General features: G+C 35.1%; 1 protein-coding gene across 4 annotated transcripts in view; it reads left to right on the forward strand.

The window, feature by feature from the left end:
* SLC38A6 (solute carrier family 38 member 6) overlaps nucleotides 1–18,356 on the forward strand; it is a 47,505-nt gene extending 29,149 nt beyond the window's left edge. For all 4 annotated transcript variants that reach the window (XM_081049602.1, XM_081049603.1, XM_081049605.1 and 1 more), the window contains 10 exons: nucleotides 3,622–3,704; nucleotides 4,172–4,230; nucleotides 8,662–8,727; nucleotides 8,981–9,034; nucleotides 10,926–11,005; nucleotides 11,357–11,457; nucleotides 15,689–15,813; nucleotides 16,978–17,122; nucleotides 17,230–17,324; nucleotides 17,505–18,356. In XM_081049602.1, the coding sequence (XP_080905728.1) occupies nucleotides 3,622–3,704; nucleotides 4,172–4,230; nucleotides 8,662–8,727; nucleotides 8,981–9,034; nucleotides 10,926–11,005; nucleotides 11,357–11,457; nucleotides 15,689–15,813; nucleotides 16,978–17,122; nucleotides 17,230–17,324; nucleotides 17,505–17,585 (889 nt within the window). In that variant the 3' untranslated portion in view covers nucleotides 17,586–18,356. The remainder of the gene's footprint in view (nucleotides 1–3,621; nucleotides 3,705–4,171; nucleotides 4,231–8,661; nucleotides 8,728–8,980; nucleotides 9,035–10,925; nucleotides 11,006–11,356; nucleotides 11,458–15,688; nucleotides 15,814–16,977; nucleotides 17,123–17,229; nucleotides 17,325–17,504) is intronic.
* Nucleotides 18,357–22,959: the final 4,603 nt, after the last annotated feature.

Below are 22,959 nucleotides of genomic sequence, written 5' to 3' on the forward strand. Positions count from 1 at the left end.
AGTAAAGATACATTAGAGAGGACTTCCTCATAAACCAGGGTGTAAAAAGAGAAACTGAATAAAATCCACCTTAGAAGCCAGGGGTTGAAACCATGTAGAGGAAGACCTTTTCTCCCTCCCTTCTTCCCCCCCTTTCTTCCTTCCTTGCTATTGAGATATAATTGATATATAACATTGTGTAAGATTAAGGTGTAAAATGTGTTGACTTGATACACTTATACCTTGCAATATGAATACCAAAGCAGTGTTAGCTAACACCTCAGTAATTATCACATAGTTATTTCTTTTTTGTAGTGAGTACATTTAAGAGTTCGTCTCTTAGCAGCTTTCAAGTGTATAGTGCCGTATTGCTAACTATAATTACCATGCTTGCTGTACATTAGATCCCCGAACTTATTCATCCTCTAACTGCAAGTTTGTGCCATTTGACCAATATCTCCTTGGCTCCCCTGACCTGCAGCACCATTCTACTCTGTTTCCATAAGTTAGCGTGTTTTAGATTCCATATGTAAGTAATGTGCAGTATTTTTTTTTCTGTCTTACCTCATTTAGTGTAATGCTCTCAAGGTTCATCCGTGTTGTCACAAACGGCAGGATTTCCTTCTTTCTCCTGGCTGAATAATATTTCGGTGTTACACACACACACACACACACACACACACACACTCACACTCATATACGGGGGGGGGGAGGTGCCAAAAAATGTATACAAGTGGACACTTTGGTCAGTGTTGCTCAAGCAGTAGTTTGCTGTAATCAGAAGTGTTTGGACGCTGATGGTAACCACTTTGAACACTTTGAACCTCTTGTCATTGCAGAAGTCAAACATGACTTGTATTCATCTTTTGTTATCGGTATATATTACGATTTTAATAGTTTTTTTCTTTTCTTAAAATGTGTATACATTTTTTGGCACCATCTGTATATGTGTGTGCGTATGAGTGTGTATGTTTGTGTATATATATATATATGTGTGTGTGTGTATATGTGACATTGAAATATATATGAAATATATATGTATTTGTTGATTAGTTCTAACAGTTGTTTTCATCGAGTCTTTAGTATTTTCTATATATAAGATTGTATCATCTGCAAAGAAAAACAGATTTACTTCTTCCTTTCCAATTTGGATGCCTTTTATTGCTTTATCTTGCCTGATTGCTCTAGCTAGGACTTTCAGTACTACATTAAATAAGAGTGATGAGAGTGGGCACTCTTGCCTTGTTCCTGATCTTGGAGAAAAAGCTTTCAACCTTTCACTGTTAAGTATGATGTGAGCTGTGGGTTTGTCGTATATGGTCTTTATTATGTTGAGGTATATTCTTTCTATACCCAATTTGTTGAGAGGTTTTATCATGAAAGGATATTGTATTTTGTCAGATGCTTTTTCTGCATTATTGAGATGATCATATGATTTTTATCTTTTATTCTATTAATGTGTAGTATCGCATTTATTAATTTGTATATGTTGACTCATCATTGCATACCATTTGATCATGATGTATGATCCTTTGAGTGGGCTATTGAATTTGGTTTGCTAATATTTTGTTGAGAATATTTGCATCTACATTCACCAGGGATATTGGTCTGTAGTTTTCTCTTTTTGTACTGTTTTTATCTGGCTTTGGTATTAGGATATGCTGACTTTGTAAAATGAGTTTGGAAGTATTCCCACCTTCAATTTTTTGGAAGAGTTTGAAAAAGATTAGCATTAATTCTTTAAATGTTTGCTAAATTTCACTAGTAAAATGATCTGGTCCTGGATTTTTATGGGAGGTTTTTGATTACTGATTCACTCACCTTACTCATTATTGATCTGTTCATATTTTCTGTTTCTTCGTGATTCAGTGTTGTATGTTTCTAGGAAATTATCCATTTTCTTAATTTAACATGGTAGTGGGAGATTTTGGTTACCAGGTAAAGAAAGAGGATGCATTATCGCAAACTGGGAATTCTGAGAACACCTACCAAATTATTTGAAAGAGTAATACCTATTGTCTTTGATGCTCCCACCTTCCATGTTAGCATGAATTTTACTCTGTTATTGTTGTGCATATGTATAGATGTATATGTTTCAGTGTAAAAATATATCTATATTACAGAAAATTTAGAAAAGAAAGCAAATCACAATTACGCATAATACCATCTCATATCTAATCACTGTTATCATTTTATTTCCTTTAAATTTTTCCCAAAATGCTTTTTAAAAACATAATTAATAATCATATATTTTATATTTCTATTATTAGCATTTTCTATTTATTGTCTTTTTTTAAAAGTTGTGTAATATTCCATTGAGTATGCTGCTATTGATCTAAATATTTTCTACTGTTGTACATATAGAATTTCCCCCACTTCTTAATATTATAATAATGTTATAATAACAGCTGCATGCACAGAGAATTCTTTATATGTTAAATTGTTTTCTTAGAGTAGATTACCACATTTTTATTGCTCTTGCTACATATTAGTAATGTTTTTCCAGAAGGTAGTACTAGATTGACAAGATCACTAGCAACATGTAAAGGACGAATTATGCCACATCCTCAAATATTATGTTAAAAATAATTTTACTAGTTTAATTTATACAGTCTACTATTAAAGTCTTGGGAAATTAACTTTTTAAAACTTCTATGCAGTATTTTATATTGAAAATTTGATATATATGCAAACAAGGAGAAAATAAAATTGTTCATATTGCTATCACATAGAAATATACACTTTTGGTATTTTAAGTGTATCTTTCTGACTTTTTTTTAATGTGCGTCCAGTTTTTTTTTTAAATGATTAAATACACCGTGAAATACACCACTTTTAACCTCCTTTTCTCATTCAATATTCTAATGCTTTTATATGAAAAATTTAATACTTTTTTCCTGGTAATCCATTCCCTTTTCTGAAAAATTTTAAAAATATAGCAAACTATAAAGAAGAAAAGTTACCCATCATTCTACCACCCAGAGATAATGGCTATCAATTTATTGCAGTTCCTTTCTGTTTTTAATGAACCTATAATTTTCCTCAACGTTTCTATCATGCTACATATATTTATGATGTTTACTGAATATTAATTATATTATTATACCTATAAAATATTCATTTTATGATGGTCTCATAGTTCCATTATCTATTTTTAAATTGTCATGGTTTTAGATGTTAGTTTCCAATATTCATTTTTTAAAAAATGTTTTCAATAAACATCTTTTTACCAAAATTTTTATTCTTGTTGCTGATTGTTTCCCTGTTTTAATAGTCTTTTGTAAGTGTTAAATATTTGAAAGCTCTCAATATCTATTGCCAAATCGCTTTTCAGAAAGGTAATATACACAGTTTTACTTTCACCAGTTTTGTGCATACCTCATCACTCCTCACCAACACTGACTATTATCATATTTTTAAATATTTGCTAATTTGGTAGTTGAAAAATGGCATCTCATTGTTTTAATATATAATGCAAATTCATTAATAAGAAAACAGGATCCCACAAAACATATTTTAGCAAAAGGAAGTGGGCTTTTCTTAGTGGTGTGTGTGTGTCTGTGCGTGTGTGTCTGTGCCCATGCATGTGTGCACAAACACTGGAGTCCTATGCTTAAAATTGAACTTCTTTTTTTCTAATAGGTCTTGGTATCTTGATGGACAAACACTACTAATAATCATTTGTGTTGTCATTGTGTTCCCTCTTGCACTTCTTCCTAAAATAGGTAAGTCTTTTTAGAAAAGGACCTTATTTGTTTAAAAGAAAGAAGGGAAATAATATTAAGGGGCCTTGAAAGTTCACGGTACCACATTTTTAGCAGAAGGGTGGTGGTTGTGCATAATTTTGAGCTTGGACTTATTTTAGGTTGTTCAGCCTTCAGCCCTGTCTAGTTAACCTATTACTTGGTTTGCAGTAGTATTTTGTCTGCCCCACTAAAATAAAATCTTTACAGCGGAACATTAAAGAGCAGCCTTTCCTTACAGTGTACCATTAGTGGTAAGCCAGTTCCAATTCTGCTGTACAGAGCTACATAAATGATCTGTGACAGATAGTTGGAATGTTGTTATTCTCAGCCCTAAGCCCCAGATACCAAACACTGTAATAGAAAACATGCCCAAGATGTATAGCTTTAGCTGTACGCTGGGATCATTTTCCTTATAAATTGCTTTTTATTTTACTGTTATTTTACAGGCTTTCTTGGCTACACAAGTAGTTTATCATTTTTCTTTATGGTGTTCTTTGCTCTTGTGGTAAGTTTAAAATATAGTGTATTGCTTATCTCCTCACTAAAATTGAACTCATTCTGTTAATGTCTTTTTTTTCTTTTCTTTTAGCTCTGTTTTGTTTTGGGGAGGTATCCCATTTTATTTCAGTGTGTTATTAAAAGCACTTTTATTCCAGAAAATTACTTCCTTCATTTTATCTATTTTGAAGAGGCTTAGCTAGCCCAGCATTTCAAATTCAGTGTCTCTTGTGGTTAACTAGAGAGGAGAGCACACCAATTCTATTAAAACCTTAGATGGAGTATAATTCTTTGTGTAGGTTGTATATCATTTTATTTCTGTACAATACTGTGTGTGAATGTGTGTAGGGGTAGTCAAGCATGAGAATCAGGCTGTTTTTAATTGTAAAATCAATTTGATACTAGTCATCTTAATTTTGAAATTTTGTTCCATTAAGGAAACCAGAGCTTCTGGGATTTAACCCTTGAGATCTACTAGGAACTGAGGTGCCTGAATTCTGTCTGGTCTGGTTTATTCATCATAGATAAGTTTTGCTAAAAAAGAAAATTGCAAAGAAATATTTCTCTTTACATGTGGAATATTTTTTCTTACTTTTAAAATTAGCTTATTATTTATTATAACATAGGAAAAATAGCAGATGGTAAAATTAATTTATTTCAATATTTATAACATACGTTAATATAATGATAAAAGACATTTTGAATTTCTTATTTTCTTTTAATTTTTCTAATATAGACTTTAACATCCCAAGGATAGTATCTGTGTGAAATTTTGAAAAAATCGTTTTCCTCTTTGCATAGTTTATTCTGTAGTATGTGTCAAAACTAAGGTAGGATTAAACATTTTAAATGTGCCAAAATGATGCATATCTAAATGGCTTGATTAAACTCTTAAAATCATAAGTTTGATTAAACTCTCCCTTGTTAATGAGAAATAAATAAAAGAAAAATGCCACCCAAAAGAGCAAGATAATACATCAGTAGTTAAAACCATATTATACAGCCAGATTTCTGTGCTGTCAAAACAATGTAGGATGTATTTAACTTATGCAGACTATCCCCTGGGATAAAAGGATAAAACAACTTAGATTATTTAAGTGAGGTGGAAGTGACGCTAGTTTCAATGAACAGAAATAGTTATACTTTGATGAATGTTCTTGAAAGTAAAATACTTAACAGTGTTTACATTTAATCATTTGTTGAATTTATCAACATTAAAATCATTGCCCTTCCCCCTCAAATTGTCTGACTGACTTATATCTTACAAGTAAGTGAATTGAACATTTGCTTTCTTCAGATCTTTTCTTTCAATTTTATTGAGATATAATTGACATACAGCACTGACTGTATAAGTTAAAGGTGTACAGCATGACTTGATTTACATATATTGCGAAATGATTACCACAGTAAGTTTAGTTCACATCTATGAACATACACTTTTTAGCCCCCACAATGATGAGGGAAACAACAAATATTTTCATCATAATTTGATTGTTGAGAAGCATCTACATGTTAGAAGTGGCCTGTGTATGCAAATAAACATATGGATGCTAAAGAAAGTCAGTGTAGATAGCATTGATTTTTTTCCTCACAGATACTTGGCAATGCAAGCATTGCACAGATCGGAGTAGTTTGGTTTTTATAGCCAATAATTTGAAGCAGGTAAAATGTATTGATACGATGTTTCTATTGTACATAGTTTTCACAGTATTCATTTCTGTCATTGCAGATACTCTAATTCTATGCAGGTTTCTGCTGTAGTGTCATATAGAAATAATACCCTTTTTCTGCGTTTATTGTAATGCTTCACAAACCATCTGCTCAGATTTTTACCTGTGAGCACTATTTAAATTTGGTCCTCAATGGGACAATGAAGTGACACCATACACATTTTTTAAATGCTGTTTTTAACTGGCATATTTATTTTAGAGTCTCTAAGTATTAGGTTTTGAAATACATAGTAGTTGGGGAAGGACACGTATATATTCACCCAAATATTTTTTGAAAGATGCCAATTATTTTATTGATTGTTTTGTCAGTATGTGTTTGTAAATCTGTTTAACATATTACATTTTTTTTAAATCCAGAAAACTATTATTTTCTTAAATTACACTCTACAAATAATGCAAATCAAAACCTATACTCGTATCTGTTGTTCCACATCCTTATTTAGCATAAAAAATTTTAACATCAAGTTTTGCCCCCTCTGAAATATCTAAAGTTTGAAAAATAAATTTTATTTTAGCAGTGGCTCAGAATGATGGTAACCAGATAGATTTACCTTTTTTGGTCTCTTTTAGAACACAAATGTATTTCCATTCTTTCCAAAAGTTCTGTCTGAGTACAGATTAGTGTTCTGACTTTAATAAGTCAGAAACCAAAATAGAGAGGTATTGAATGGATTTTAGTCAGAAGCTTTCTTCCTACCGAGCATTATGCTAGGCATTGTAGAGTTATGGTAATTTCACCTGGACATTACTCAAGGATCTGTCAATCTAGTAGTAGGTGAGATAAGATAAATTTACTAGAAAAGAAAAAAGAGAACAATATAGGCAATACATAGTTAAGCATTGATTTATTTGCTTCAGAATAAGAATTGCAAGAGTTGAGAGGAGAGAAAGGGTCGCTGAGAGCTGAATAAAGAAGGACGTGGAAGCAAATAAAACTTGAGCTGAGCATTGAAAGATGGGAAAGCTGGGAGCGGAGGGAAGGAAGGGCCTTTTATGCAAATGACCCCTGGAGTTATCTTTTCACCATGTTCTGTCTTCACCCTCAGCTAGGACACCCTGTTCCTCTTTGTTGTTGGGTATCTTTCCATTGCAGTTCTGTACTTCTGCATTGTAGGAGATCACTTCTATCCACCCCAGTCCATCGTGCAGGCATGGGGTTGGGATGTATTTCTGCAGAGAAAATAGCTGTAGAACTGAATTTTATATTTATATAAAATCATGTTGCTAATTATATTTCTAATTAATGAGAAATAATGATTATATTGCGTTTTGGAGCAAACGTTTTGAAATATTTTGATTTGCAAGCCTAGTAATAACAGCTGATAAAAGAAATGCAGTATCTCACCTAACGACTTTATCACAGTACCCAGTACACAAGTGCTCAGTAAATGGCTGTTGCTGCCACCACCATCTCTGTTAGTAAGGGGGAATGTGAGACACTGAACTTGGAGCAGGGCTAAAGAGAGAGACCAGTAACACAGCGTTGCTTCTCTAGCTTCCACCCTACCCCATCCTCATCCTTTTTTTTTTTTAAGCATATCAGAAAAAGAATGATGACATTACTTTTGATTTCTTTCTTTCCTCTTGGTAAGTTGAACATTTAGTTTTATTACATATTGAAAATTTATTTAGAAATGTCAATGCGATTTGCTTTGTTTATCCTTATAATTCTTCCCCCAACTCCTTGGTGAGGGTTTTAATGAAGAGTCATTCTTTAGTTCACTCATTAACTTAATCCTAAATCCTAAAAGTATATATTTTCCTTAAATTTGTTTTATCACTGTATAAAATCTTGGTTGAATTAGTTTTAAATCCAAAACTAGATAAATACCAAAATAGAACTAGGAATAGGAACAGTATTTACTTATTGGTCTCCTACAAAGGACAAATGCTTCCTTTATTCTCCCCTGCCCCTTTGTATGCTGGGCTTTAGCCTGGAGCAAATATTTACAGAGTAATTATGTGCCCTGAAACCACCACAACAATGGTGATGTTGACACAACCACAACTATAGGTCTAGGAACAGGATGGCCATAATTAAGAGTAAAATCCTGAAACATTTTCATTTCCATGATTATTTCTGGGAAATGGCATCCCTCTGGATTTCTTGTAATTTTTTTAAAATTTATTTTTAACAGCTGGAGTTCCCTAGCTATGTGTTCTTATTCTTAGCCAGTTTTATCCACATTCCCTGAAAGTAATAGAAATCTGAACAAAGCAAGGAGGGACAGTACTTACATTTCAGAACTCTCTGAGCTCACCCTTTGAATAAGGTCTCTACTTATTTCTGCCTGTGGCCTTTTCCAAAATGGCTGTTAATATTTCTCTATCTGCTACTGATGCCAGGTCCACAAAATAACCATATTCTTGTACCATTATCACTAAAAACATTATGTTCCCATTTTGAGTTGCACTTCTTTTTTTTAATGCCTTAATGCTATTAGGGTTTTGAAAGTTGACATAAGAGTACTCTCAGTCTTTAATGGGGGAGATTCCCACTACCCAGACGTGCAGTACCCCTTGTAACCCTGCCATTGGGACCCATCCTAACTGGGGAAAATCACCTGAGCAAAGAATCTTCTGTTAGCTTGCATATGATTTGGCGTGGTGTTAGATTAATTGAAATAATGCTGACCTATTTTAAATTAAATTTTTGTCATGAATTTTATAAGAAAAAATCTGAGTGTTGATTCAATTTATTTTTACAGGTAATAATTAAAAAATGGTCCATCCCTTGTCCTCTGACATTAAATTGTAAAGAGCAATACTTCCAGGTAATAGTTTATATTTTCTTTTCAGTTTCTTCCTCTTTTAGTTTAAGCTAAAGAGAATTTAAAAAAAGTAAGACTAATAATGATTTTTCCCCACAATAAATGGAAAAGCAATGACTATATTGCATTTTGGAACTTTGTTTTGAAATATTTTTATTTGAAAGCCTAGTAATAATAAACTCATCATGTTTGTTGATGTATTCTGACTTTTAATGACTGTTGGTTTCTCTTTTCCCCCCTCAATCCTCTTAAACAGATTTCAAATGCTACAGATGATTGTAAACCAAAGCTCTTTCATTTCTCCAAAGAGGTGTGTAAGTTATTAACAGATACTTTTGGTTGGTTTTTCACATTTCAAGTTTTAAGAGATTTGTGTAACAGGGTCTCTTAGGTCTTTGTACCTGTAAGTAATTAATTTTCATGAAAGTGCTAAGTATAGGGTTGCCTACCAGAAGAATAATATTATTTAACACAGGGTGGCCCATTATGAAACAGCCACCTTTTTTTTTTTTTGGCATGCCTTTAAATGGAGCCTGTTTTAAATGGGCCACTGCCTAAAAGAACAGATTTACCAAATGTCTGGTCTGGCCAATAAGGTCCTCTGTGGATACAGACTTCCTGTTGCCCTCTGGACTTGTAAAGCTAAATAGCCAATTATATCAAAAACGCCTCCCTTGTGAGGAGAACCTTGGTCTGTAGCTAAATAGCCTCATCATTGGACCAGCAAGTGAGCCCTGCCAGTAGGTCTTCTGGCTGGCATTCCAACGTTGAAATTTATGATGCCTGGAGCGGAGACTAGAAGGCCAAGTCCCCTGGCCTCGTCTGAGAGACCTAGGATACTGGAAATGCCTGCAAGAGCAAGTCGCTGAGCATCAGCAGTGGAGACAGGAACTGTGATCAGTGTGATCTCTACCATTCTAGGAGAGCTGGAGGTCTTCCCTGTTGCTGCGAGTTTCTTCATCTACACTTTTTGGTTCTGCTGAAAAGCAAAATACTAGAATCTAGACACTAGAATCCCCTCCACTCATGTGCAATTCTATTAGTGTAGCATGTTAGTGCGGTAATTCCTCCATGCAGAATTTTCCTTTTTATCCTCAGTTTTTACATGAGAAATGCCTCTCTGGTCCCACAGGGGAGGTTACCACATCTTTTACATGGTAAGGGCCTCCGTGTGCCCGAAAAGATCTCGGTCGGGTAATTGACAAGCCAGGAAATTGAGCAATCTATGAAAGAGAGTTTGTGAATTAAACTCTCATTCCCCTAATCCAGCCCCTAGAAACACTACAGCTTTCCTTCCTCCCAATTCCTTTCAGATATTTTAGGAGGCATTATATCCCAAGATAGGTCTTCAGTCATCTGGAACTTCTTTTGCTGAAGAGCCTAAAGTTAGGGGAAATTTTTTGAGTAGAAAAAAGAAAGTAAATTAGCACCATCCATTTTGTAAAGACACTATTTTCATTTACGTGGTAACTTTTGTTTGCCTCTGAGCTACCTCTGACTCTTAAATATTCTAATTAAAGAAAAACAACTATGTTAGTATATTGGAGTGGATCTCTAAGAATTTGTCAGTCTAGTATAAATCTGTTCATTCCACCTGAAAGACTATAGCCAGAGATTCTAAGGATGTGATTAATATTTTCAGAATTCCCTTAGGTTAAATTGGTGATATTTCCTTGGATTGGTGAAAGCAAGTTCAAAAGCATTAACAATTATTGCTACTTAGGATAATAAGATGTTTTTAAGTTTCCTAATGCATACATTAGGCAAGACTGAGGATTACGATACAGTTATTTCTAAGATGTTATTATTTTGAATCTTACCTAAATATTATTTATCTCACCTAAATTATTTTTATCTTAGGCAAATAATATAGAAGCAGCAGTGATTATAGTAAAAGTAACATAGTGCAGAAGCCAGCCAAGAAATATCTAACCGGTACAGACAAGCCATCTATCAAGGAAAACATTTGCTGGTGAACATAGTTGAGTCTCTCTTTAAAAAAACAAAAACAAACAAACAAAAAAACTCAACAACCTATTTTATAGAGATGATAAGTTTAACCAAATTGACTTTTTGTTTAACCAAATAAAATAAGTTTAACCAAATTGACTTTTTTTTGAAGAACTGAACTTATTGTCAAATGAAGTAGTGGTTTCAACAGAGTAGCATTTAATAATTTTATCTTAAAAAATTTTTTTCAGAGTGTTTATGCTATACCAACCATGGCTTTTTCATTTCTCTGCCATACCTCCATATTGCCCATCTACTGTGAACTTCAAAGGTACCATAGAATCTTGGAATATTTTAAATGTATTAAGTATGTCTTTTTACTTCTAGGACTTTCAGATTGGATGACAGTCTCCTTTATGAGTTCTTCCCTCCCATCACTGGGTTCTAACTGTTAGTTTAAAATAAAACAAAGCAACCGAAAGTTAGTTCTGTTCAAGCTGAGAATGTTTACTGGAAGCGTGACCTTTGTGCAGTAATTTCAAATCAGGAATTCTGGTGTATAGTTATTAATGAACTAGGTCTTGAATGATTAAGGGATACTCTTGATTAGCTTGGGAGACATTTGTTTCCATAGATACAGTTCAGATCACTGATTTCTACTTTTGCCATTTTTGTCTTTTAGTCCTTCAAAGAAAAGAATGCAGAATGTAACCAATACAGCAATTGCTTTAAGTTTTCTCATTTATTTTATATCTGCACTCTTTGGGTACCTCACTTTTTATGGTAAGTATGTTATTTAATTATAGATGACAAAATAAATTGTTCCATAGTTGACCTCACACTTGAATATGGACTTTATTTCTGCCTTTCATTAGTAACTTAATTTGTTCAGGCCGCTAGAATTCACGGCAACACTCTGATAGCTCTACGGGCCTTAAAGAATTGATTTTCTTTCTCTTATGAAGGTAGATCAAGGTCAAGATTAATAACTTTAGATGAAAATTTTCTTAAACACCTGATGAAAACGTCAGGCTAAGGGACATTGATGTCTTTCTATAAGAAACGTGCAATAATTATTTAATTTTTTAAAAATATTCTAGAATAAATCTTATTTTTGATAGACTCCAGTTCTCTATATTAATTCAAAGTCAACTCATTAATCCAAATCTGCTCTGCATTTTTGTACTGATGTAGAATAAGAGTGGTAGAGCTCTGTGTATACCATCAGGAAAAGCATTATTTCCAACATGAGCAGAGTTCACTGCTGGATGCACTACAAAGAAAATCAAAATAGATCGTTAAGCTTTTTGATCATCACTAATGAAACAAAATTCTTGAAATACAAAGCTCTATTTTTGGTTGTTGTGTTTGTTAGTTTTTGTCGAGACTTGAGCTCAGTAAGACTTTGTTATATCAATAAGATACTAGGGTCTTTGTCGAGATTCAGCAAAAACTTAGTATGGCAGAACAGCTATATATTTTTCTAAATTAAAATTATCACCTGGCCCAAATACTATTATATTTAGGGATCCTAAACATTGAAGAAAAAGTACAAAAAATGGACCTCTCCTCCTCCTCCCTGTAGATACATAGAGCTAGCTATCTGGAAGGAACCTCAAAGGGCCTATGGCTCTCCAGGATAGCTGGGAAATAGTTACATAATTACCATAAGATGCTTCGGAGCTGAGTTAAACTGTAAGAAAGCTTAGATGGAAAGGGAAGTAAGTGGAGGACCTGTGGATGCTAATACATTTATTGAGCTAACATTTATTATGTAGGTGCCAGGTATTTGTATACACTGCCTAGTTTAATCCTGTGACAACTCTGCAAGGATAGGTTCATGTAGGTTGAGTAATTTGGCCGGATACCGCAGCTAATGAATAATATGGGATTTGAATCCAGTTTGACTCTCTCCAAAGCCAATGCTGTTATTACTGTGCCGCTTCCTCAGGAATTGGAAACCAGATTTCCTCATTCCATGTTTTTGTCAAAGTGAACTTTTGGAAAACCTGGCTCGCTTAAGCTCCCTGCATATCTCTATATCAGGGGTGTCAAAATTGCGGCCGGCGGGCCAACTGCAGTCTGCAATCCATTGTTAATTGGCCCGCAGCAAATTCCAAAAATATATTTAGTTTACTTAAATAAACCAGGTGAGGCAATACGCACTTCACCTCGAGTGAGTGGCCCGGCTGTTTGTGTATTTTACCGCATATGGCCCTTGGTGAAAAACGTTGAAAAAAATTTGGACACCCCTGCTCTTTATCTATCTATCTATCTATCTATCTATCTATCTATCTATCTATCTATCTATCTATCTATGTATCTATCCATCCATCTTCAATCATTGCTTGAACACAGAGGCTAAACAGTTTCATCCTTTAAATGTAATGTTTCCTACACAGGGATTTTCCTGGTTCTCAAGTAAAGCTGTTATGTTGTCTCTGACTTAAGCCTTCTCTGCCAATGCAAATTCTTGAGAGTATCCACATTTTATATAACGGAGAAATACACATCCAAGAAAAATCACGTGGTAGGTGTGTGTGTGTGTGTGTGTGTGTGTGTGTGTGTGTGTGTGTGAGAGAGAGAGAGAGAGAGAGAGAGAGAGAGAGAGAGAGAGAGAGACAAAGAGAGAGAGAGAAAGAAAAAAAGAAAGAGAGAGAGAAAAGAAATTTCTTATTCAAAGACAGAAGAAGGTTCAGATATCGATTTGCTGTTCATAGTGGTTTTCTTCTGGGTTGTTAATCATAACTAGGGGAAATCTTTTATGGTATATTTCTTACTGGGACAATGGTAGGTTCTCATTTTTGTAGAAAGAAATTGCTAATTAAGCCCGAGACCTTATTCAAGAGGGCCTCAAGTTAAGGTCTTCAACTCATTTTATAGATGAGCAACTAAAGCCCATACAGGTGAAGTAGCCTGTCCCACAATTAATGGCAGGTCTCCTAAATACTAATTCAGTGATCTTTCCTCCGTTCTGTGGTAATGTTTATAAACTTCATACCCAATGTGCTAATGTGTATCAAACAGGACAGCCTACTGACTTCAATAGCAGATGCAACTTGCAGAAATCATTGTCAGGTCCTTACTGAGATTTGCAGAGTTTTCTGAATCCAGAGCTGCGTGTTATACTCTGTTACATATGTTAAGCCTCAGCTAAGAACACAGAACTCACTGCGTCAGAAGAAAGGTTTTAATCCAGGGAAAGTAGAAAGTAGGCATGTAACATATTTTGAATATATAATAAATCTAGTTCTTCAAGCTTCTAGAGCTGCTTGGGGTCCTTTCATCTAGGGCTCCCAAGGCTTGCTTAATACTTAAATTTTGTCAGATTGAAGTGACCTATAAGCATATACCTAGATTAATAATATTGGCTCTGATTGCCAATGTTAAAACATTATATGGTGAGGAATAAAAAATGTTTCTTTGGTGAGCCAGGCCAATGCCAAAATGTTCCATAATAGTAAGATCATTTTAAAAGTCTATGAGGTTATTAAGCAGTAAGTGTTAATCGTTTATTTTTATGGTTCAGAAAGTGAAAATAAATTAGTTTGCCATATTTCTCCAAAACTCACAAGTATCTCACAGATTTGGGAATAAAATCCAGCTATAATCTCCTACTTAGTCCATTGTTGTCCCACATTGTGTAAAGTATGTCTTTGATAATTTAGACAATTACTTTCTCTCCTATTTCCATAATCTCTAGTCTAATTCAGATTCTCGGTACCTCTCTGTGATTACGACAGTGGCCTTCTAACTGTTATCCCTCTTTTGGGTCTCTTTTTCTTCCAGTCTGTCCTCCTGCTTAGTTCAGATTATAATATACTCTTCTTCCTAAGTCGTTGCATCTCCGTGGCCTACAGGATTGAGTCCAAGCCTTATAAAGAGTTCCATTGCTGGGTCTTAATGCATTTCCAGCCTTACCACCCACTGCTCTTTACATTACAACATACTCTGTTTCAGCCAATGTAGTTAGTACTCCTGGGCTACTCATTTTCTCAGGTGCATATTCCCGCCACTACTTGAGGGCTTCTGCTAGTGCTGGTTCCTTGCTCCTAGAGAGAATCTCTTCCCCACATCTTTTTGTGTCAGCACACATACATTAACTCATTTAATGTTCTCAGTAACTCTATAGATCAACATATTATTGTTTCCATTTTACAGATGTAAGAACTGAGAGACTCAGAGAAGTTAAGTTGCTATTAATTTGTGGGATTTGAACATTAGTTTGTGTGGTCCCGGAATTCAAGCTCTTCTGCCATTCTGCTGCTCACTATGTCATCATGACGCTTCCCGAGCCTTCCTGGATTTCCCTCTTTCTCACCCCAAAGCCACAGTTGTCTTTCCCTGTTCAGAATCACCATAGCTCTTTATTTAGATCTTCTTCTGCCACTTATGTGTGTATCTGTGTTTATACACTATTATAGTGTGCATTCATCTCATCTCCCCTTTAAATTTTAAGATCCTTGAAAACAGAGGTATGTTTGAATTGTTTTTTATTTCCTCCAAAGCATCTTTTCCAAAATGTCCACTCTCAAATTCAAATAGCATCATTCTGTGTTAATTTAAGAACAAACTGATCTTTCCCTATGAGGCAGAGGTATTCAATGTTCTTGAATACCCTCTCTCTTCGTACCCCTTGTCTGGCTTGGGGTGAGGAAGACATTGGGAGACTGGAAGCGCACCATGGAGCAGAGCATGGCCTCGTGCAGATTCTGTCACTGATTCCCTCACTGGCCTGCTCAGCAAGCCATTTCCCTCAAACTTCACTCTCATGAAACATGAATTCACAGATGAACTGCCAGTGAAGCAGGTAACATGTACACAACTCTAGAAAACTTTGTGGTATTGAGGAAAGGGTATTGGCTTTAGCACCAAAAAAACGCCCGAGATCGGTTGGGTCCAGGGAATCCCAAATCTGTTAAGATCCATTTGTGCAAAGGAAAATAATTTTGCTGTTATTGACATCTTAGTAGTTTATAATGTGATCCTTATTGTTATTTTTGTACATTTACAGATGAAGTGGCATCAGATCTACTACAAGGTTATAGTAAATACTTGCCACATGATGTTGTTGTCATGACTGTGAAGCTGTGCATACTGTTTGCTGTGCTTCTGACAGTCCCTTTAATTCACTTCCCTGTAAGTACTCTTAAAGGCTTTGTTGCTTCGTGTAGCAGCTCCCTAATGTGGCAACACTAATTCTTTGCAGACTAGAATGTTTGACTCATATTTAGTCTTGTATATCTTATTCATTTGTCAAGTAATTGATCAAAGACCTCATACTTGCATATGGCCCCATGAAAGCACAAAAATAACAGTGAGCCACTAAGCTAATTTGTGCCTTTTGAGATTTAGTTTAGATTTACGCTCTCCCACAGCATTGTTTCCAACTTAGAGAGTATAGTTCTTCCCAAGTTTGGGGAATTTTTTTTTTCCCCTTTAATTCTGTATTCCGTTTTCAAAAGAATGTGCATGAAGAGGAAAAAGTAAAGTCAGCAAAAATATGCTCCTCCTGGTTGATTGTACATTTATTTTCACATAGACATTCTAGTTTCATCTTAGTCAAAATATTTTATTTGCTCTAGAATTATAATTGAAGGGGGTGAATGGATCTTTTTTTCTGCACTTAGTTGCCATCTGTAAGAATCTAAAGAATTTCTGAGAAAATGGAAACAAAGGCTTTGGGTATAAATGCTTCTGCATGGATGTCTTAAATTCCTAAACAGTGAGTTCCTTAAGAACAGGGCCTTCGAGATTTTTTGCCTCCTCCCTGTGCAGACGGCAGTGCCAGGAGTGCAGCGGGGGCTGGGTAAACATTTGTGGGACGTGACCGCCCGCTGCCCGCCTTAACAGTGGGAAGTGTCATGAACTAGTTTTCATATATACATGCTGTGAAACAGATAATATAAAATAAAACAGTAAATGGTATTTCTTTCTCATGGCAAGATTTCTTTTTCTGTTTTAAACCTTTTGTTGTTCTATCTGTTGAATTTAATGAAAACGATTCTGAGATTTCATCACACAGTGTTATTGTTAATAATTTTGAAAATTATGCAACCTTAAATTGCATGTGAAAGGTTTTTTTTCAAGAATTCAAGCAAAATAATTTTATGAAGCTCACACAGAAATCTATATTTCTTAATTCATGTATGATAAACACGATAATGGTTTGTTATATTTTTGGAATCTAAATGGCTTAGGAACAAAAAAATGGTTACTGTACTATACATGTGTTTCCCTAAGTGAGCATTTTAGCTTTCACACTTTCTCTTGCTTAAATCTGTTTTTCTTTATGTTATACAGGCAAGGAAAGCTTTAATGATGATGTTTTTCTCCAGTTTTCCATTCTCATGGATTCGCCATTTTTTGATCACTCTAGCACTCAATATTATCATTGTTTTACTTGCAATATATGTTCCTGACATTAGAAATGTATTTGGTATAGTTGGTAAGTTTTCCATTTCAAAAAATCCACATAGTAAAATGGATAAAAATTTCAGCCAGCCTCACACCCGAATTTCGAAATAATCCTCTTTTTTCCCCTTCCACTTAAAGGTTCCAGTACATCAACGTGTTTGATTTTTGTATTCCCGGGACTATTTTATCTTAAACTTAGCAGAGAGGATTTTCTCTCGTGGAAAAAGCTTGGGGTAGGTTGGTTTTTGTTTGTTTCTTTTAATAATCCTATTTTAAGAATAATTTCTCATTTTATGATTATTTTATCAACATCAAGAAAGTTAGTGTATTTTGAACTATGACATAATTATTGGACAGTGTGGAGGTTTAAAACATACTCTAATTTTTCTTTATCTTTTTCCTTATTTCCACAGGCTTTTGTTTTGCTCATCTTTGGAATTTTGGTTGGGAATTTTAGTTTAGCACTCATCATTTTTAATTGGATTAACAAATGAAAGATGTATTTTCCCACTTCTTATGAAGAATAATTTGCCTCCATATGCAAAAAAGAATAGCTCTGGAATACACCTTGGCTGAATCCTGAATCCTCTATAGATGGGTTAACATTTTGGAAACATTATTAACAGAAAAGTGGAACAAAACAGGAGTGGGTAGGAGAAAATAGGCTTAATAACAGTTTTAATCAAAATAAGAAACAAACTCAAAATGCTCCTAAATATAGTAGGTTAGTCTTGTTTGTTTATTTGTGGGCCTATTGATTTTTTAAATTAATAGACTTTATTTTTTATGGTAGTTTTCATGTTTACAGAAATATTGAGCAGAAAGTACAGAGTTCCCATGTATCCCTTCACCCCCGACACAGCGGTAGTTTCCCATGTTATTAACATCTTGAATTAGTGTGGTTCATTCATTATACTTGTTGAGCCAATATTGATACATTATTATTAACTAAAGTCCATAGTTCACTCTTGATGAAAGCATTGACAATCACTAATCTTTTTACTGTCTTTGTAAAACTTATGAGCCTTTTCCAGAATAGTTGAAATCATATATTATCTAACCTTTCAGACTGGATTCTTTGACTTAACAATATGCGTGTAAGTTTCCTCCATGTCTTTTCATGGCTTGATAGCTCATTTTTTTTATTACTGAATAATATTCCATTGTATGGATGTACCACAGTTCATTTTTCCATTCAATTGTTGAGGGACCTCTTTGGCTGTTTCCAGATTTTGGCAGTTTTGAATAAAGCTGCTATAAACATTTGTGTGCAGGTTTTTGTGTGGACATAAGTTTTCAGCTTATTTGGGTTAATACCAAAGAGCACAATTACTGCATCGTATCGTAAGAATATGTTTAGTATTGTAAGAAACTGCCAAACTGTCTTCCAAAGTGGCTGTACCATTGTGCGTTCCCACCAGCAATGAATTCGAGTTCTTATTGGTCCACATCCTCACCAGCATTTGGTGGTGTCAGTGTTTTGGATTTTCGCCATTCTAATGGGTGTGTATTTGTATCTTGTTGTTTTAATTTGTATTTTCTTATGACTTATGATTTTGGGCATCTTTTTATATGCTCTTTGGCCATCTGTATATTTTCTTTGGTGAGGTTCAGCTTTTTTGCCCATTTATAAACATTGGGCTGTTTTCTCATTGTTGAGTTTTAAGCATTCTTTATACGAGTCCCTTATCAGATATGTGTTTTGCAAAGATTTTTATCCCTGTCTGTGGCTTGTCTTTTCATTCTCTTAACAGTGTCTTTCACAGAGCAGAAGTTTTTAATGTTATTAAGTATACGGAGTCAATCTTTTGTTTGTTTTTAAAGAAATCAGTGTGTTAAGCTCATATACAAAATCGAATCTTAGCCTGTGGGTTAGTGCTGTCAGCATCCATCAATAATAACAAAACTGGGAGATTACTCCATTTGGTATTTTGCCCTGCCTCCAAATCCTGTCTAACAAACTTTTGTGATTTTTCTCTGTTGTTCATTATGAGATTGAGCTGTGATGACCATCTGTGGATTTTAAAGTTCTCTGAGCTTTCTTGTTTGTCACTAAAACATGCAACTTTCTATTTGGCAAACAGAGACAAATATTGATGACTTATGTCATATTTTATTTGGAGGTTATAAATCATTCCAGTCTTCCCATGGAGATGGCTTATTTCTGGTTGGAAACCAGAAGCTAGTTCTCTTCTCCCCATGAGTATTCTATGTAAAGGGCACTGCTAGCTGCCTACCAAAGCCGGGTGTATCAGTAAAAATGTAATTCCACCCCTGGGCACATGTAAAGTAGGGAATTGCATGCAAAGTGCCAATTTGCATGTATGGAAATCCACACTTTTGCAGGTGCCCCTTTGCTTCCCACTTAGGAAATGGACTGAAAACTTGACAACTGGGCTTCTTTTTTGAGTTAGGATACTTCTTTGGCAACTTGAGATCAGCAAGGTATAATGGAAAAAGTCCAAGTTTGGGGGTTAGAAAGACTTAGATTCAAATTTCAGTGAGTTTAGGCAAAACTACTTAACCTTTTTAAACTTCCACTTTCACATAGGTATCAGATGGAGTTAATACCAATTATATAGGGTTGTGTTGAGAGGATTAAATGACCTTGTATAAATTAGGTACAGACTGAAACAAGCTCCCTTAATAGATTAGATATTTATCCCCTTTCTCCCATCCCGTCGTTTAGAACAGTAAAGTGTATTTTCTTTCAATCAGGGACATGGAATTTCTTCATCTTCCATCTTGCACAACTAATATGTTTAGAATCTTTCTCTTGCCTTCACTCACAGGGGAACTGGCCCCATGTGCATTCTTTTTAGTGCTTTCCCACAGTTCTACCCCAGCTGTACTCTCCTACTAATGCCTTCCTGAAACTGTGCACTTAGGATGGTCCCAAGGGCATAGCCAGGCATGGCCTCCCATGTGGCTTCAGGTCAGCTAGAGCCCATCAATCTGATAAGCTCATTCTGGTACCCTCTTTTTATGAAATTATAGATCCAAATGCAAATAGGTGTTCAGCTGCTTAAATAAATCTAACTCCAGTATTACCAAAATAACCCTAAATCTGCAACAGATGCAAGGATGCCCCCTGGGGCAAATGTTAAGTGTGATGACAGCTGGGCATCAATTAATACATTTGTCACCTGCTCAGGGGATAGGACTATGGGAGGTTTGGCAAAGGGACAAGTAACCCATTGAGCACTCTGCACAAAACTTAGTTAATACCAAGAGAAATTATTTGTACAGGTGTTTATTTTTATTTTATTTTAATATTCTGCCTTATCTAGTTGCCTGTTTAGAGTCACAACTTTCCTTGTGAGTTTGGAAGAAGCTAATAAGGTGGCTAGTAAGAGCAGTGCCCCCTGCACCAGGATTACCTAAAAACCTTGTTCAAGTACTCCTCAGCCTTTTTCCTGGGAAATATAGGCCTTCTCATTATGGGCTCAATGTTCATAATTTATTAGGTAGTAACTATTTAAAATAAAACTAAGTAAAGCACAAAATATATACTTTTCCAACACTTGGAGACTTGTTTCCTAAATTAAAAGATGAGGTGCTGAGAATATAAATTACTTTCGTATGTTGAAGGTGAATGTTTACATTGTACTTTTTTTAGAGGAATGTTTACTCATGAGCTTAGCATTTAAATGGTTAAAACAAGCCTTTGAAGTTAACACTCCATTAAGATGAATGGGGGTAATTCACACCTCTGCTGGTGCTGTATTATTTCAGTCTGGCTGTGGAGAAAACAAGACAGCAGTAGGTTGATTTACTGTGTGAAGGCCCTTTAAACACCCAAGGTCTGGAAATCTTTGTGTGTGTGTGTGTTTTTTTTTTTTTTTTTTTCACCTAGAAGCAGAATCTGAAATTCTGCACAGTCTAGGTATAGAATTGAAGTCTTGAAAGTACCACAGATTCTCTACTATCTGGCAATTTCTAGCTAGCTTATTTGCTTCTGTACTCTGTGTTTCTTCCTGCCATGGCACCTTTTAAATTCAAGTTTAGTAATTCACCAGTGGAAAAGCAGAAATCAACCATCCATTTTCAGGTCAACTTTACACATATCTTTAAATTGGTTATGAACTAATCTTCGGCCTTCTAAAAGCTATCATTTCACAAAAATCTCATGTTCTGTATTTGCTGGTATATAAAGCATCCACCTGTATAAACTTTTTTCTTCCTCATTTTTTTGGGGGGAGTGGGGGGAATGGATGTGGGTGAAGTGAGCAGAGATCAGTTGGGAAAGATTCATTTCTCGGTATGTTATTTGCACCAGGACTATTTTGTATTTGTATTATCCCCATAGGTGGAAGTGTTGTAGCCATTTGACTCAGAAATCGTTTTAGAGCGTAGAAATAAGGTTAAGGTTAGGTGAACATTGTATGAGATGTTAATGAATTTGGAAGATCTCTTTTTAAGGTAAAGAGGTTTTTCTCTTCTCCATTCTCTGCCCTGTGTGTTTGAGGATCAAGTTACTAGATAATCTGTGGGTAGCTGGGTGTGGAGAGTATTTCCATTTGGGCTGTTTCTCATGCCAACATCCCCAGGACAACATTGCCTATACTTAGAGGGATGGAAAATAGATGCTAGAAACAAAAGGACCCAAACAATTAATTTTAACCTGTTTTTCTTTTTAGTATGTTGACAGTACCCTGTGGCTGTGTTAGAATCGGCCCTATTGGAAACATACTTTGTTTCTGCAAATTACTCTGGCTAAATATTAGGTGTCATAAGTTTTGGTCTTAGAACTTCTGAGATTTTCTATAGTACTGAGAAATTTGTTTTTCTAATTTTAAACACACAATTTATTCATTTTTTCCTACTATAATCCTTCCATAGTCTTTTCTTTTTAAATTTTTATTGGTGTGGTTTTCCAGGACCCATCAGCTCCAAGTCAAGTTGTTGTTTTCAATCTAGTTGTGGAGTCGTTTTCAATCTAGTTGTGGAGGGCGCAGTTCACTGGTCCATGTGGGAATCGAACCAGGAACCTGGGTGTTAACGAGCACTGCACTGCACTCTAACCAACTGAGCCAACCGGCCGCCCTTAGAGTCTTCTCATAATGAAGTAGGAAAAATAGGAAAACAAAATTTTGGTGAAGGATGAGTAAAGATATTGTGGGTGTCGTTTCCTCATTGCAATTAGAATTCTTTCTGTGTCTCACCCTTCCTAAACAATCTGATTCATGTTTTTACTATCATCACGATCCTCTGTCCTACTTTGCCAGGCTGTCAGTTAAGGCAAGCAGTTATGAGGGGCAGGAAGACTCATCTTGGCTGATGGCCAGGTGGACAGGTGGGAATGAGAGGTTTATTTGCTTATGGGACAAAGTAAATGGGTGGAAAGGGAAATGGAGTTGCCAGGAAAAAAGAAAAGACAGATGGATTTAAAGGCGTTGTAATATGGGATGCTATAAAGAAAAAAGACTTGCAGAGAAGTGTTTCTCACTTGTTTGAATGTGTATGTTTTGTCTTATGCTGGCCAGTGGATGCACACAATACAAGCAAAAGGGCAGTTTAATTCATGGAGCAAATATTTGCTGAGCACATATTATGTACTGGAAGTTGTACTAGTCCTAAAGCTGTCAAGCTAAATAAGGTACATTTCTTACCTGAAAAGAGGTCAGATACAACCTTGATTTTTCTGACTGAAACTTTCCAGATAGACTTGATAAGCGAAACTGCTTAATGCAAAGGAAAATTATATATATGTATATTTTTTCATATATGTGTATACCCATATATGTATACATATTTTTAAAAGAAGATTTTGAAGTCAAACTTACCTGTGTTCAAATCCCAGCTCCACCTCTTTCTGTCTAATTTTGGACAAGTTACTTGAATTTTCTTAAGACCCTCAATGTTTAA

The sequence above is a fragment of the Rhinolophus hipposideros genome (genome assembly GCF_964194185.1).
Source record: "Rhinolophus hipposideros genome assembly, chromosome: 5".
Classification (NCBI taxonomy): Eukaryota; Metazoa; Chordata; class Mammalia; order Chiroptera; family Rhinolophidae; genus Rhinolophus; species Rhinolophus hipposideros.